The following is a 16,012-nucleotide window of genomic DNA, read 5'->3' as shown; positions in this document are numbered from 1 at the left end:
CCTTCACTCTTAGTGCTGTGACATTTTTTTGGGTGGAACTGATTTATGTTCTTTGTAATGCGCGCTTTTTTTTTTTACATTTATTGTATATTTTTTCTGGCCAAGTCAAGTCAAGGTACATAAATGTTTCTCTCAGACCCATGGAGAAAGCCACAACAAGGAAGACAAGACATAAAATACAAATATGAAGTACAAAAACTACAAGTATGTACAAATCACAATGGTGATTCGTTTACTTCTGCAGGTTTGTGAAAGTTCGTGAAAACAAAGCATTGGAAACTTTGACCTGATAATGGCACAAAAATATCAGATTGTAGTTCAATTAATCCTAATAGCAAGAAGACAAGTTTAAACACATTTTTTTAAGACAATTGTTAACTTCATTGTGGCATTAGAGGAAAAGTCAGGGGATGACGTAAGTATGGCTTGAAATAATAGTTTATTATTAAACTCTACTTTTGAAAAATTGTCTATGCATTTGATTGCAACCTTTCAAAACTTGAAATAAATGGACGTCAGAGACCCACTGCTTCACAAACACAACACGCCTCTGTTCGCCTCATCTAAGTGGCCGGCCAGTGGTTAAATAATTGCCAATAATGGTGACCTAAGACATGAATTCAAACCCAGTTGCCGCGGCAATGGAGTCCTCTCCATCGCCACGCTCGCCACTGTCTCCGTCTCCACGGTTACGTTCTGTCAGGCATCGAGCGGAGGGAGGGAATAATAATGGCAGACGGGGGGGCACATGAGGCGAAAGAGTTTAGCAAACACATACGGCTCAAGGACTTTTTCTAAACTCCGGATCTTCGAGAATCTTTGCAGTTGTAGGAATCGGGGCTATTGTGAAGATTTTAAACACGTTTAGATCTTTAAAAATGAGGTAGTAGTTTTTGGCAGATGCTCCAACTTTAGCCAAAGTCTAGTTTATCAGTCTCTACAAGTTTAGACTTTTTGTGGACACATGTCTTAACCTTAAGGTTCATAAATCCAACAGACTACATATATATATATATATATATATATATATATATATATAAAAAAGGTTTATATCAAATCTATCTTTCGGGAGAGGTGGGTCTCTGTTGTAGCCCTGCTTTTTGTGAATTTGATGCATTATTATCTTAGAGGGGGAAAAAAAGCTGCTAGAGAAGCTTTGAAAGAGGTGCAATCAACATTTGCAGGGAGGGAGGCGAAGGGACAAAAGAGGGTAGAGGGAGAGAGGAGAGGGGCAAATGCTTGACATGGTGGCTGAGAAACGAGAGGAGATTCGGGAAAGTTTGAACAGGAGAAGAATAAGATCGGGAGGCTGTTGGGGGTGGGGGTGGGGGTGGAGGCGGGGCTGGAGGTGAAATAGAAATGAGGTCATATGAGGTAAGCCGCTGAAAAAAAAAAAAAAGACGTTTTACTGCGACAGACCTGCAGTTAGGCTTCCACAAAGACAACAACATCCAGCTCGGGGAAAAGAAAATGTGGCTTCAACTCATTTTATAATTAAGATCTTTAATAGAAAAATAAACAAGAAGGTTCAAATCGACTCTCTGTGTGATACGTAACACATGGTCCAATTTATGCAGCAGCTTGTCACATTGATGTTCATTCACATTTTACACATTTATTTATTAATTTATTTCTGGTACTGTGCAAGTTTCATACTTCCTGATTTCTATATTTCTATATGCCTACAAAACTTTTTGCGGCATGGAATTGGTCTGGAGTCTCTCCACTGGAAACTCATTATGCTTCGGCAAAGTTCTGGGGGGCCAATCAGCTCGTTTTAGGGGCGGGGCTCTATGTAGCGATGGAAGGAAGAGTAACAGTACATATACACGTCAAATCTCATTGGAGTATTATTACAATCATGTTTTTTTTGAGAATTATTGACGATTAATCAAGTTGTTATTTGGCAGCACTCTTAATCTGCGAGATTTCTAACAAGAGGATCCAGCAAATGGAATTAACTAAAATATTATTTTTTTTTTAAAAAAAACCCAGCCCAACTCTTCAACCTAAAAACCAGAGGGAAGATTTACTGTTGGCACGTCCCTTTTTTTACTTTAAGAATATCAAGTGACATATAGAAATATATTAGATGCATATATGTGAGCAGCAGAAACAGTGCAACGTCTTCCCTTTTTATGACTTAAGCAAAGTATAAAAAATACGTCGCACTCCTGAGACAAATCCCTTGGTTTTGATCTCCACTCATTCTACCATTTTCCCTTTTGCGACACATTTAGAGTAGGACAGGTGGTCCAGGTAGAGCACCGCACACACCTGGCTGACCTTACAGTATCCGTCACAGATGATACTGCTGTTGTAGTTGACCATGAAGTGACTGAAATACCGGTCAAAGGCTTTGGTCTGCGGCAGCCTGAAGCTCAGGCCCAGCTCAAGCAGGCTTTGTGGCTGCAGGTCAGTCAGTCCAAAAGCCTCAGTCATGATATATTCAAGCCTCCAGTCAGATCTTTGTTTCTCATTGGCTTCCGTCAGATTCAAATAGTACTGCCAGATATCCTTCAGAGGAGGAGAAAGGCACCAAAGGGAGGGAGGAGGGGGGGGAGAGAGAGGAGAAAGAAAAAAGTCTTTGAGTCTATTCTGAATGCCAGAAACAGTTTTTGTGTTCTGATTGACGGCGTGATTAATCATCAACAAGGACTTCTTGCTTCTGTCTTCAAGCAGTGAGATAAAAGTGTTGAAGTGGCCTTTTTTAGCCGTCTGTTCTGTACCTTTTCAGTTCATTTTTCTATGTCGTGGCGTTTTTTTAGTGAAACAAAAACCACAGAAACCTCCTCACTGGTCCCTTTACCAAAATAGCAGGTCGGTACCAATTATAAACCAACAGATCTGTCAAAACTTGTCGGTCTAAATGCACTAATCCTACAAAGTTTATCTTGCCATGTGTCTGTAGTGAGTACAAGCACAGCTGCAATGTTGACAGAATGGTTTCCTGCATGTAAGATAGCGATTTTGTCTGCTTCAAAGACATGAAGACGTAAGGAAATGTCAATGCTGCAAAGAGTTATTCGGGACACGTTATATCGAAAACTAAGCTCAACTGGAGAGTTAATGGGTCACTACAGTGCCACTAATTGTGCAAAAAAGCTGCCACCCAGGTATATCTGAGAACATCCTCGAATTACGGGTGAGTATTGGGTTTATCAGACTCTAGTCATGTGAGTTTTCAAATAAAAACCTGAACTCCACACCAGTCTTTTTAGAGCTGAAGAAGTCACTTGGACGAAAGGTCTTCAAGAAATCTCAAACAAGTCCAGTCGCCTTTGTTTTAGCTTTGCATTACTTATCACCTTCGTTGCAGAGATGTGAGGAAGGTCTTTTTACTTTCTTAAAATGAAAGAAAGACTTTGACTGTTGTGCCCCGAGCCCCAAATTCAATCCCCTTATTCAAACCTTTGTTAAGAACACTGACCGTGAGCCAGAGTTTTCTAACTCACGAAACCTCTTGTGGCTAAATGGTAATGGATCAAACCTGGAGGAAAGTCTTTCCAAAAGAGCAGACAATGTTCTATAGGCAGATTGATGGCCGTAATTAGAGTAAGAGTGAGCATAGCTTTGTTAAAAACCGGGCCATTCTCTCTTCGCGAATGGGATGTGATCAGAGCTTCTCACCAACAGAGCGTAGTCCTTGGAGCTGTACAGGTACATGCGGAAACCCGGGTTGTTGGAGAAGGACTCCAGGACGTTTTTGATCGGCGTAACAGCCGGTGACACGAAAAGAGAATTCACCGGTTTACCTGTAGAATGAGAAAGACATTTGTGGATCAACATGTGGAAGAGCCCAGGCCAGGATGGTCAAGTCGACAGAAGTCAACTGGATTGCTCTGGATTTCCTGAATCTATTCGACTCAGTTCGACATTGATTAACTGAGAGATAATCCAGCTCTTCTCTGTCATCACACTTTTTAAATCCAAGACCATTCCACAACTTTACAGTGTTTTAGGCTTGTTGAGTGGTCTCGAAAGACTAGGGCTACTACCGCAAGAGATCTTTCAAATAAAGATCAATTTGAATCAGAAAATAGTTTTTCTTTGAACCCAGACCTACTAACAGACTGCTGTATTGTACCTTGTTGGTCCAGGAGCACCATGATGCTGTCTCGATGGGTGTGGCCATAGAAGTGTCCCGCAATGACATGACTGTACTGCCTGAAGATGGACACCAGCCTCTCGTTGTGCCTCTCTCTTATAGCAGTAATCCCTCTGGCAAAGGGCAAGTAACCCACTGGTACATGGGCTATGATGAACACCTAGAGACGGAAGAAAGGCCTCAGTGAAGATGCTAGGATTACTGGAAACGACGTCCTATTGTACACAATGTTTTGATTAATTCTGAGTCTTAACGATTTAATAAAAAACAATCAACATGCAGAACAGTAACGAAATGTACAAGTTTGGGGTTATAGGTGTAGAAATAGAAGATTTTATACCTTTTCCGAGCTCCGAGCAGCTTTCTCCAGAGTTTTCTCCAACCACTCGAACTGTCCAGCAGGGTCCGTCATGTTGGTTGTGACTTTATTTGGACCGTAGTAGAGGATAGTGTTGAGACTAATCAGCCGCAAACCAGGCTTGACAAGCTGGGAGTAGAAACCACCTGCGGGGTCAAAATGAAGCACAAAATAAAGATGGGATGATTGCTGGATGGTCACTGTTGACCTTTGGAGTGGTCAGTTAATCATTTATCAAACAGAAATACAAAAAGAGACACTAACATTTCAACATAGCTCCTCCAATGTGAGGCATCAACGCGGATTAATCCATCAGGCCGGGTTTTTGTAAAGCGTATTGAGACGATTTGTATTGTTATTGACACTATATGAATCATCACGATGAATCTGATTAAAAATTTTAACACAATTAACCTATCTGCAGCGCAGAATGAACGTCTCTGGCAACACATTTCGGGCAGTTTGTCCAAGTAGAGTTACCGTAGCGCATGTGCAAATAGGCAGATGATCCGGTAGATACAGGCAGCACAACCAACCAAAAAAGATGGAAGACGCTAAACAGGACGTTATCTTTATCGGTTTGTCTACTTGGACAAACTGCCCGAAATGCGTTGTCAGAGACGCTTCTGTGCTGCACATGGGTTAATTGCGTTAAAATTTTAATCATATTAATCATGATGATGGATTATCTGCGTTAATTTTGAGCCCTACTATCAATATAAACTGAGTATTTCTAGATTACTTTATTTACTTTCACAAAACAAGCAATGTGCCCTATGCTCCACAGGGTTCCAGGAATATTCACTATATGCTGCCTTTTTATCGACTAAGAAATTAACTGAAGAACAAATGAACTGACTTATCAACAATGAGACATAGTTACAAGGTGCTGAACAGATCACGATACAGGGGCTTTTGTGGGTGTTTATATTTAGCAAAAGACAGACAGTACAGCAGGAAATGATACTTCCTGCTTACTTCTTGCTAACACATATGAAAGCACACACAAATCACGAGGAAACCACTTGATAACTAATGCACAGTTTAGCCCAGACCCTAATGTAACTACGCATCACTGCGACGTAGACCACAAGAGCTGTGTGGTCTGCTTGATAGTAGTGTGTCTCCGCTTTAGTATTTCCGGTTGCTTCTCCATCTCCAGACTGATAAGCACACGAGTATAAATGGCTCGCACAGGGGTAGCCTACGTACGCAGGTTACGCCGTCTATATCCTGCAGATGCATAAACCAAGCTTAAGGCGCCGGATATTAACATTTGGAGGTGTTCTGAGCCACTTTTGACCACATTCATTTAGTAATGAGAACATAAAATGTGTCCGGGCCACATTGACGGACTGCCTACACAACTGAGGACTTGAACTCTGCCTCATTTCTTCAGAGAAAACACTATAAAGTAGGATTTTCTTAAAAGACGCTAGTTCACATTAGTAAGGAGAACATTTCAGTTTCACTTGTCGCTTAAATCACATTTGTAGGAGGTCTGAGCCACTTGTTACCAGATTCGTATAGTAGAGTGAACACACAATGTGTCCCGGCCACATTGATGGACCACAAGTGGCGTTTCGGCTCATTCATTTAGAAAAAGCAGACGACCGCTAAGTAATAAACTATGAGAAGGTTGTAAACATTATGCGTTCACTTCTTTCACTTCCTAAACACATTAACTTTGCACATGAAAGGTCATTTATGAGCGTGTGACAAATGACTGCGCCTTTCTCACTTCCTTATTTCTTCATGCAGGAAGTTTGCAGTTTGATATGTGACCTGTCCGTCATCTTTGTGAAGGCATCGGTCAGTTTTCATTAGTTGCACACCAGTATGTTTAAAACAGTCAGAAGGCAGAGGGAATGTAGAGCAGGCATGTATGGTTTTGCAAGTATATTATTTCCACAAAGTTCCACAAGGAATTCAAAAGGTTGATAAAATTAATAAAACCGGGATTTAAACAAAGTTGAAAATAAAAGAAGCCAAATTTTCTGTAGGTGTGGGAGCAAGTAGCTAATGTACCTTGTGAGAGTGTGAGCAGAGCGTCAGCCTGTAACCAGGGTTTCCACAGTTGGGCAGCAGCTTTGTAGATGGCATTAGTGGACTCTGGCATCTGGTCCTGAGAACAACGATGAACACACCAGCAGCACGTTACATGCAACGTGTCAACTTTCTAAAAGGAAATCGTTTAAACATTCAGACAATCTTGTACCTAGGTTTTGACATCGGTTTGCAAATACCATCATGATGCCACTTTGTCGTGCTGTGTGTTTTGACGCGGTCAAAGCATGAGAAACGCCTTTCTGTTCTGTTACCTGCGGCCAGTAGTCGTGGTTCCCCAGAGCAGGATAGACCGTCAGGTTGGGGAAGTGCTGTCTGATGGTCTGGGTCATGTTATCGATCACCTGGATCACCGTGTCCGTAGAGAGCTCGCCTGCAGGGACGTGAGGCGGACTGTCACTGTGGAGGGTGGGGGGGATATAATCCAGCATTATTAGATGAACAAGACAGTAAATTGCGTTTAGTTTATTGGTTCAATACCCATCCATTGCATGGGAAAGTGCAGCTGCAGCAATGAACAGGATCCACAGATCATTGCCAAAGTTTCAAGTGTTATTTGTAGCTGTTTACTTCTTCTCATCTAAGATAAAATATCAGTTGATGGTCAGTTGTTTTGGGGTTTTTCCTAAATTTATTTGAATATATGTCTGCAGGCTTCAACCAGAAAAAAGGTTGATTTGACAACAAAAATGTGTCAGTAAAGATGGCTGCAACGTGAACTTCACCATTTCTAAAACCTAATGACTCTGCATTCAGATCTAAAGGTCTAAAAACTCAAATGTCACACCGGGTCTCAGTGGGTTGAAGGTGTATTTAAGCTATAGAGAACTCGTAATGACATCAACTAAGCAGCCAACTAAGTGGAGAAGTTGGAAGAATAAACCATATTGGTCTCGGGTCCATTTTAGTTCTAACCTTCCAGACTTATTTTAATCCGTGTGCACAAGTTTGTTTGGTTTTTTTTCCTGTGCACATTTCTTTTTTGGTGCAGTAACTTTTGGTTTTGCCTTAAAATGAAACTGTCTAGATAACCAAGCTAAGCCGTTGTCAGCGATGTCTGACCTGCTGACTGCTTACATATGTTTGCTCAACATGCTTTTGAAACTAAGTCGTAATAAACCAAGTTTGTGCAATAAGAACTAGGAAGTAAGGAGGATTGAGCAACTTTCTGCAGTATCTGCGTGCTATTGCAACATATTAGACTTGTCCCGTAGCCGCTTTTTTGTTTTCAGATGACCAAACCTTTAAATGTCTAGTGCTCGGTCATGAGTCTACCGGCCAACCGTACCAGCAGACATCAGAGAAATACCCTGATTTCCAAACAGTCCTGTTTTCAGTCTCCAACAAGTTCAACTTGTACGATACCGGCGGACACAGCGTGAATTCCAGAGTGCAGTGGAAGAGTGAAAAGGCAAACTCATGCTACAAAGCCCAGTAACAAAAAAAAATAAATAAAAATCTGCTTGTAACTTAATCCTCCACCGCAGGGAGTCGTTTCAAGTTTCTAGTGGAAAGCCGTTCTCTTAATAAGCCTATGAATTCCTGGTTTAGCTGATTAGCTGCAGATTAATAAGAGAGCCGATTGGGACGTGCTTCTGCCGAGACTTGTCGCTTACTTATCGTGCGTCGGTGTCACCATAGAGAACTCTGACTCATCTTTAAAAAGGTCTTGAATGGGGGGATATCGAATTTTAAGCACCGTGCACCGTCGATCGTGTGTCTTTTCCACCTCTATCAACTCTGAAACAAGCTAAAAACTGAAAGAGCATAGCAGGAATAAGACTGAACTTACTATTGATATTGTTGTGAACATTTTGTGCAGTCACCCGGAAAACCACAACAGAGATCACAAAGCTGTCTGTGGGTTTTCACATTCGGCATGAGTCAGTAAATACAGGAGGAAGTGAAACTGCCGCACACGCACGGTGAGTTATTTATTCCAGGAAAGCTAACGACAATGAAAGTGAAAACACATCTTTAACTACGTTCGGACAAGGTTTTAAGATGCAATAAAAAAAAAAAAAAGAAGCGGCCAGCTTTAAGTACAGGCGTGAACGCGACCGAGACGCATTCAACATTATAAGATTGCGGGTTTTCATGATCAGCGTGAGACAGATGATACAGCAAGAAGTGATGCTTCTGATGCAGACAGAGATGAACACACACACACACACACACATCCACCACTATTTCACACAGGAAACCACCACCCTGAACATTACAACAACTGTCACACCTTTATCTAAGGCCCCGGATATTAACGCTCGGAAGTGGTCTGAGCCACTTGTGACCACATTCCTTTTACCTTGTTTATTCAGACCAGGCCAGAAATGACAAAGGCACTGTAAGTTTTGTGTGCACGTAGAACAGAGAGCCTTTAACTGATCTCTCTGGATAGCATTCAGAGGCGTTCTTGCCGAACTGTAACCTAGTTCCTTTAGAAGTGTCAATGCACATACTTTCACATGTGTTGTGCAACAAACTAGTTAAGGAAGTCTCGAGCTGCTAGCTTCAAGCAGAGATGTGGGGTTTCACATGGAGGTTTGTTTACTTCTTTCTGACATATCAGCAGATTATTTTTTTCTTTCCAAATCTTACAGTCTTCAGCTTAGAAAACCGCAGACTCACGTGACTTGATGTTAGTTCCTTTAAATAAGTGCAAAAACTCCTCAGAGTTCAAATGTGTGCTGTAACCGATTGGCAAAAGTCTGCCTTATGCTCAGACTGAAGCCATTTAGACAGTGTTGTGCAACTGTATTTCTACACTGGTAAGGCATAAAATTATGACCACCTTCCTAATATTGGGTTAAGGTTAGGGTTAAGGTTAGAAGCTTTACAACATCTGGTCTGAAACCCGGCCTGAAACCTGGAGGCGACGGTGGCAAGGAAAAACTCCCTTTTAACAGGAAGAAACCTTGAGCAGAACCTTAAACTCATATGGAAGGACCCTACTGCCTAAGGCCGGCCGACATGGGCCTTCTGAGGGTGTCCTGGAGTGTCTGGCAACAGAATGTTATTAGTGGGGGGGCCCTTTGAGGGGAGGGGCCTCTGTGGATCACCCCACAGATACTTGATCAGTTTGGGATCTAGTGAATTTGGAGGCCAGGCCATCCCTAGTTGTTCCTAAAGGGTTTTTGTGGCTGCATCCTGCTGGGGATGGCTGCTGCCATCAAGGAGTGTCATTGCTATGGGGTGGGGGTGCCTGGTCTGGTCTTGGTGGGTGCTACATGTAACATCCACACCACTGAATGCCAGGTCCAGAAGTTTCCCAGCAGAACACAAAGTATAGCTGAAGGATTCTCGTTCCTGTGAGGAATATCTGAGTGCTTTTTAAAATGCTTTTTTTAACATCAAATAACTGTAAACCATTCCCTTGAGGAAGTTCATCCAGAGTGACTTCACTTCACAGAAACTAAAAAAGTACAGAATACTTCACTTCCCCACTGATGTACAAAAGACACTCTCCACTACCACAGGAACAGGATGTGAAACCAATACAAAACCGCCGCCGTTGTTTCTATGAACTCAACATTCGGGGTTCGGCCCTGGAGAAAATCACCGAAGCATTTTTTTGTACCGACCCGGTCCAGATGATGAAGTCCTGCGGCTGTGTGAGCGGCGCCATGTGAGCGAAGGCCGACTGGATGAGGCGGTAGGGAGAGTCACACAGGAAGTCCCCGAACGGGCCGGCGTTGGCGGCGGGGGCCCCTTTGGAGGAGAAGCACACCTTGGTGGGGTCCGGGGCCAGGTGGTAGGAGGGGTCCAGGTGGAGGTCAGTGATGTGCCAGAACCGGCCTGGAAAGGACAAAGTCAGATGAAGAAACCTTTAATTTTAATGTAGTTTGTAACCGACAGATAAAAATAAGCTTTGAAAACTTTGAAAATCATGGAAAATACATAAAAATACAACTGATAATATAATAACCGATACATTCCCATCACAGTAATCTTGTATGTTTTTATTTTATTTTGCATTTTATTATTTTTTGATCATTGTATCACGAAAAAAAAGACGGAAGTGCTTTTATGTTTCTCATAGCTCAGTCTCAGTCTCTTATTTCCTAAATATTTAAATGTCTTATTTAATGCAACGTAATAAATATAACTATAAAAGTGTTTAGTAATTCAAATATTACACGTAAACAACCAATAAAACTCTCATTAGACACTTTAAATCGCAATCAACAGTGCGGTTCGTTGAGGGAGACGTTCCTGGCAGAACTCCATTTAAAAATGTCAAATTTACAAACTTTTTAGCAATCAGCAAATAAAATACAACGCCCAGAGTACATTTTATCACTTAATATAAACCCTTAAAGTGTTAGCATTAATTCGGCCTGCATGACACCAACAAAGCGGCAATAAATCTAAGGAAATATCAACTTTTATTGCTGAATCGCGAAACTCGCAGCTACAAAAGAAAGTAAACATTTCGAATCGTGCAAGTAGAAACGAATCAGATAAACTTCTGGATGTTAATTCTGCATATTTTTTTACATGTGCACGTATTTGGATAGTAACAAAGTGCAGAAATAAGCTGGTAGTTCGTCCTGATCGGTGAGTTTCGGGGTTTGCACTCACCTGTCCCCGGCAGGTAGCTGCTGCTGCTTCTTCCAGGCGGTGCCGCTGATAGCGGAGCAACGAAGCACGACAAGAGCAGAAAACATAGAAGGTGCAACATGTTGACAGCGTTAACGCAGACAGCACGATGTATCACATAGCCTAAATATAAAGTAAAGCAACTTCCCGCAGCGGGTCACACTTGTCAGAAGTAAACAGGAAGTAGAGCGACTAGCTGGTCACGTGATGGAGCTGGGAGTGGGGGAGGCGGAAGTGATGAAAATGAAAGCGCGCAGGATTTTGATTCTTGTTTTCTTTCTCACATGAGATGTTTGAGCTGGACATTTATGCTAGGATGTGACTCTGTGCTTTTGCTGCTTTAAGTTTCTTAAATGCAAACTATTTGAGCATTTATATTTCATGCCACTTTTGTGCAGTTAAACAGTCACATCTAAAATATCATTTTTAAGCATTAGTTAGGCGTTAGCAGTGCTTTCCACAAACAAACTTTGTTCATGTTTGTTGTAAATTTGGTGATTAAAGTATACTTTCGCTTTGCTGACATTTCCATTGCATGTATTTTATTTTCCTTAGCCCATCTAACCTGTATATGGGGCAAAATAGAGCCACCTGCATGCCCCCTGTGTTCCAAGTCACTAAAACGCATCTTGAGCAGCTGCTAGGCAAGTCACTAGGCGAGGGCCGGTGTCGATGGACGCACGATCAGGTCCTCAAATCCATTGCAGAGGTAATCAGCAAGGGGATCAAGGACCGCCAAACCACAGCCAAGGCCACTCACTTTGTCAAAGAAGGACAAAAGCCAAAGAGAACACCGAAAAGCTGCTCTGTTGGTTTGCTCTCCACGGCCCGAGACTGGGTGATGACCATTGACCCGGAGAGGCAACTGAAGATTCCACCACACACCACTCAGTCCACACATCATCTGACATCATCTTGGTCTCTGAGGCCACAAGACAACTGATCTTGCTGGAGCTGACAGTGCCCTGGAAGGAGAGGATGGAGGAGACTCAAGAGAGAAAGAGGGAGAAATACCAGTAGCTGGTGGAGCAGTGTCGGATGAATGGGTGGAGGACCAGGTGTATGCCAGTGGAAGTGGGCAATAGGGGATTTGCCAGCCACAACCTGAGCAAAGCCTACGGTACACTGGGCATACCAGGTGCCAACCGAAGAAGAGCCATAAGAAACAAGATGGAGGCAGCAGAGGAAGCATCCACTTGGACATCAGCCTCAGTCAGGTCGCCTGGAAGAGGGTGTCTGTTGCAAGACCCGAAATACCACATGAAACAACGCTGATGATGCGTCCAAGGTTGTGCATCAGAAGATGTATCTGCAAATATGCTGTGACACTGCTACTTCTGGATGACTCAAAATCACATTGTTCTGATATTGTTGGTCCAAGTAGTGTTACCAGATTACATTTCTAAGGATCAGCTGTGCTAGAAATCCAGACTTCATTTCTAAAGTATTCAAATATTAATTTACTCTTGTAAAATGCCGGCAGGCAGGCGTCAACAGGCAAGGAAGGCGATGGTTTGGTGCTCCCGGCCAGTAGAGGGCCCCAGAGAGCTGACAAACTTTAAACTACTGCAGCGGCAACGTGATCCACCTCTCCACTCCCCAACTCAATCCCGGTGGTGCGTGTCATGTGCAAATTATTCATCTGGGAGTGAAAAGAGAATGAAAGTGAATGAAAGAAGCAACTCTAAAGCTAAGTGAATTAGCCTTAACCATGGACAAGAGACATTTGGATAAAATAACCTCCACTAGCATGAAATCATTTTGTTTGTTCTTGGTCAGTTAACAGCAGGAGTTGAGACACGGCGACCTGTCGACCTGTAGGCTAAGAGTTAAGAAGCTGAAAGAACGTGAATGAGCTACGAACTCTGGAATGGCCTCCTCTGGCAGGAACACATGTATTAATGTTTAATAATGACCTGAATACATCACAAGTGTCTAACTATGATATTCAGTAAACGCGGTGATGTAAACATTTAATGTCACAAACCAGACCAGATTTTAACAAACCAAAACAAATTGTCCCTATCGCAACTTTTCCCATTTAAAGGACAAATATTATATACCCTCTTTGTCATTTCCTGTTCCCTCCTGATGAGAGTGAATACATTTCTTTTGTGTGTCTTCACAGCTTGAAAAACCTGAACACTGACCTTTTAAGTTGTGAGTAGCAGTTGCTCATTCACTCATCCAGCAGCCTTTTGGAATGTTTCTCGTCACCTGTTGGCCATAGGTCAGCTAAGGACACTGTTGTAGCTCAGGTTTTGGTCTCTACCATCTCCTTAGGGAAATACCGGACACTTTATTTAGTCTCTAGCTGTTTCAGGCTTGTTCTGCTGAGGAGGTTAGGATACACTGCTCACCATGGGTGTTTTTCCAGTGATGCAAATGAACCAAAACAGCTAAACAATGAGATTCAGGTGACAACTCTCTAATGATCAACCTCTACAAACAACCCGTTTCATATTATTATTTAGTCCCTATTTAACTCTGGGCAATCCAGAGCTGTGAGTTGATTTCACTGAGAATATTTCAAGTATTTCGCTGAGATGTATGGATTAACCAGAGTAACAGGATCACCGTTCCTGGAAAGAAGGCAGCTGAAACCTCAAATGCTTTGCACATCGAGATTCCACAAGAGCCAAGCGAAAACATTTGAATGAACGCAGCCTCAAAGCGAGGGCTGAAGTCATCTGAGGGTTTAAACCAGATAGAAGCCACATGAAGGGAGTGATCGAAGGGGATAATTTGCAATGAAGCCCCTTCATTATGTCGCCAGGTTTTAAAGCTGAGGTGGAAACCAACCAGAGTGATTCTGCACAGTCTACCTTTGTCTATGTGTTACATTAGCACACTTAGTTGGCTAATGCACAATCTGCACAGTAGCTTTTCTATTTAAAACAGCTTCTTTATTATTGAAAACCAGACTTCAGACTTATTTACTGCACCAAACATTGAGAGAAATTCCTTGTGTGTGTGAGAGAATGCAATTCTGATTCTCAAAGTAATGCATTTTAGTCACAATAGTGTCACTTTATGGCCTCATGCAGAAAAAAAAGCTTCCCACGTTCCCCTCCTGTGCAGAAAGGTCAGAGGTCAAGGTTTGACCCACCAAGAAAGAGAGAGAAGAAGATTTATTCTCTGTGTTATTTTTTTATTTATTCATCTGATGTTTCACACAGGGTTGCAAAGACGATCCATATCCACCACGACAGAAATGTATTCATATAAAAAAAAAAAATTCTTACAAAACATGTGCAGCTTGCAGGCCTCGTACATGTGGAGCAGGATGAAGTGCAAAGAGAAGCATACAGTCAAACAATAATTATAAAATCAACACTTCTTGGCCGGTTTGGGACGCTTTCGGTCGGGGCGCTCATGCCTTCTCGTAGGTGCGCACTGCATGGATATCTTCAAAGGTCAAATTCTGCAAGGCGGTGAAGGGGGGGGAGAGAAGACGGTTACCATGGTTTCCAAACTCCTTCAGCTTGACCAACAAATCATCGAGCTAATCTGAACAAACGTGTGAAAAAAGGCCTTCAAGAGGCAGTCAGTTTAACTGTTTAAAAAGTGTTTTGTCACTTTTTGGTGCTTATTGCTTGCTCCTTTTTCTTTTCTTTTTTTTTGCAAGAAGCAGAAAAAGACTCATTGCACCTGTTTCCTGTTTGAATAATGTCTAACAAGACGTATCCTCACGAATAAACCAACATTTTCTGAATTCAGGGATTTATTTTTAAAGAAACTGATGTGAAAATCTTTTCCGTGGTGACAAACCGAACATCTTCTGCTACACCAAACCTTTTACGCTCCTTTATTAAATATAGACACTATTTAAGTCATGCACGGTCATAAAGTCATTGAGGCAGGTGTAATAATGGAGTTGGGTCTTCGTCCGTCTTACCATGATCATCTTGCCGTCCTTGATTTCTCTGACGAACTTGGTCTCTTTGCCGTCCCACTTCTGGACGTGGACCAGCTTGTCCCCATCCAGACTCACCGTGGACTGAAAGGAGGGGGAGAAACAGAAAATGAGTTTTCACAAAGGAAGTGGAACATTTCTGCACCAAAGAAGCAAAGGAGCAAACCCAACCCTTTGTACTGTAGGAAAAAACAAAAAAAAAACACTTTCTAATATCTACTTTACACATGGAGAGAAAAAAAAAAAAACAGTATTTGACTCAAAGCCTAGTTAAACTCTTAAAAAGTGTCTTACTTTGCAGGTCCTGTCGTCGGCGGTGGTTTCATCAAACTCCTCTCCCAGCTTGAAGGAGATCTCCGTGTTTTTGAAGGTGCTCTGGGTGCGGATCACCACCTTGTCACCCTCCTGGCTGATGATCAGAGTCGGTTTGGTCACATTGCCGACCTGCCTGGTGGCAAAGCCCACACCTGAGCCGAGGCGCGGAGGCAGAACAATGTCATTGTTGATTTATTTTTCTTAGCATTTGAGAACAAATAAAACAAAGGAGAAATCAGAGATGCTGCCACTCACCCAGTGCTTTCATGTACTCATCGAAATTCTCACTGTCAACCAGTTTCCAAGTGGCACAGAAGGCGTCGACCATGGTGAAGGCTTTTGGGTGAGGTGAAGTTATCTCCAGAGAACACTGAGCAAGCTGCAGCTTCTGCAAGTTTACCCCCTCGTGTTATTTTTCTGCCTCTTATTATTATGCACGCCGGTGGGCGGCACCGAGGCCCCCATTGGCTCAGGAGATTTTCACTGATTTGCTATTGGGCGTCTGAACTGGGTCATGCTTTCAGAGAGGGAGGCAAAAAATAAAAAAAAGAGCCAAATTAGCCCATTTGTATGCCTAATGATGTAATTACTCTCCTTCATGGGTGTCAGTTGGCGAGGTGGTGGAGGGCCGTATCCCAACCATGGGAAA

The 16,012-nt window shown here is 42.5% G+C and overlaps 2 protein-coding genes across 2 annotated transcripts; both read right to left on the bottom strand.

The window, feature by feature from the left end:
* Positions 1-1,442: 1,442 nt before the first annotated feature.
* On the bottom strand, positions 1,443-11,566 carry smpdl3a (sphingomyelin phosphodiesterase acid like 3A). The gene is made up of 8 exons (XM_084559765.1): positions 11,115-11,566; positions 10,115-10,328; positions 6,788-6,932; positions 6,495-6,591; positions 4,449-4,612; positions 4,088-4,268; positions 3,631-3,755; positions 1,443-2,517 (listed from the first exon to the last, which is right to left on the bottom strand). Exons 1-8 carry the CDS (start codon positions 11,212-11,214, stop codon positions 2,206-2,208), a joined length of 1,338 nt encoding a protein of 445 aa, XP_084415891.1. The 5' UTR covers positions 11,215-11,566; the 3' UTR covers positions 1,443-2,205.
* Positions 11,567-14,465: 2,899 nt separating this feature from the next.
* On the bottom strand, positions 14,466-15,691 carry LOC311499050 (fatty acid-binding protein, brain; the record flags this gene model as incomplete). Its single annotated transcript, XM_084559881.1, has 4 exons — positions 14,466-14,556; positions 15,031-15,132; positions 15,343-15,515; positions 15,619-15,691. 4 exons carry the CDS (start codon positions 15,689-15,691, stop codon positions 14,506-14,508), a joined length of 399 nt encoding a protein of 132 aa, XP_084416007.1. The 3' UTR covers positions 14,466-14,505.
* Positions 15,692-16,012: the final 321 nt, after the last annotated feature.

The sequence above is a fragment of the Chelon labrosus genome (assembly GCF_963514085.1).
Source record: "Chelon labrosus genome assembly, chromosome: 14".
Taxonomy (NCBI): Eukaryota; Metazoa; Chordata; class Actinopteri; order Mugiliformes; family Mugilidae; genus Chelon; species Chelon labrosus.
This window is presented reverse-complemented; position numbering and strand designations above follow the sequence as displayed.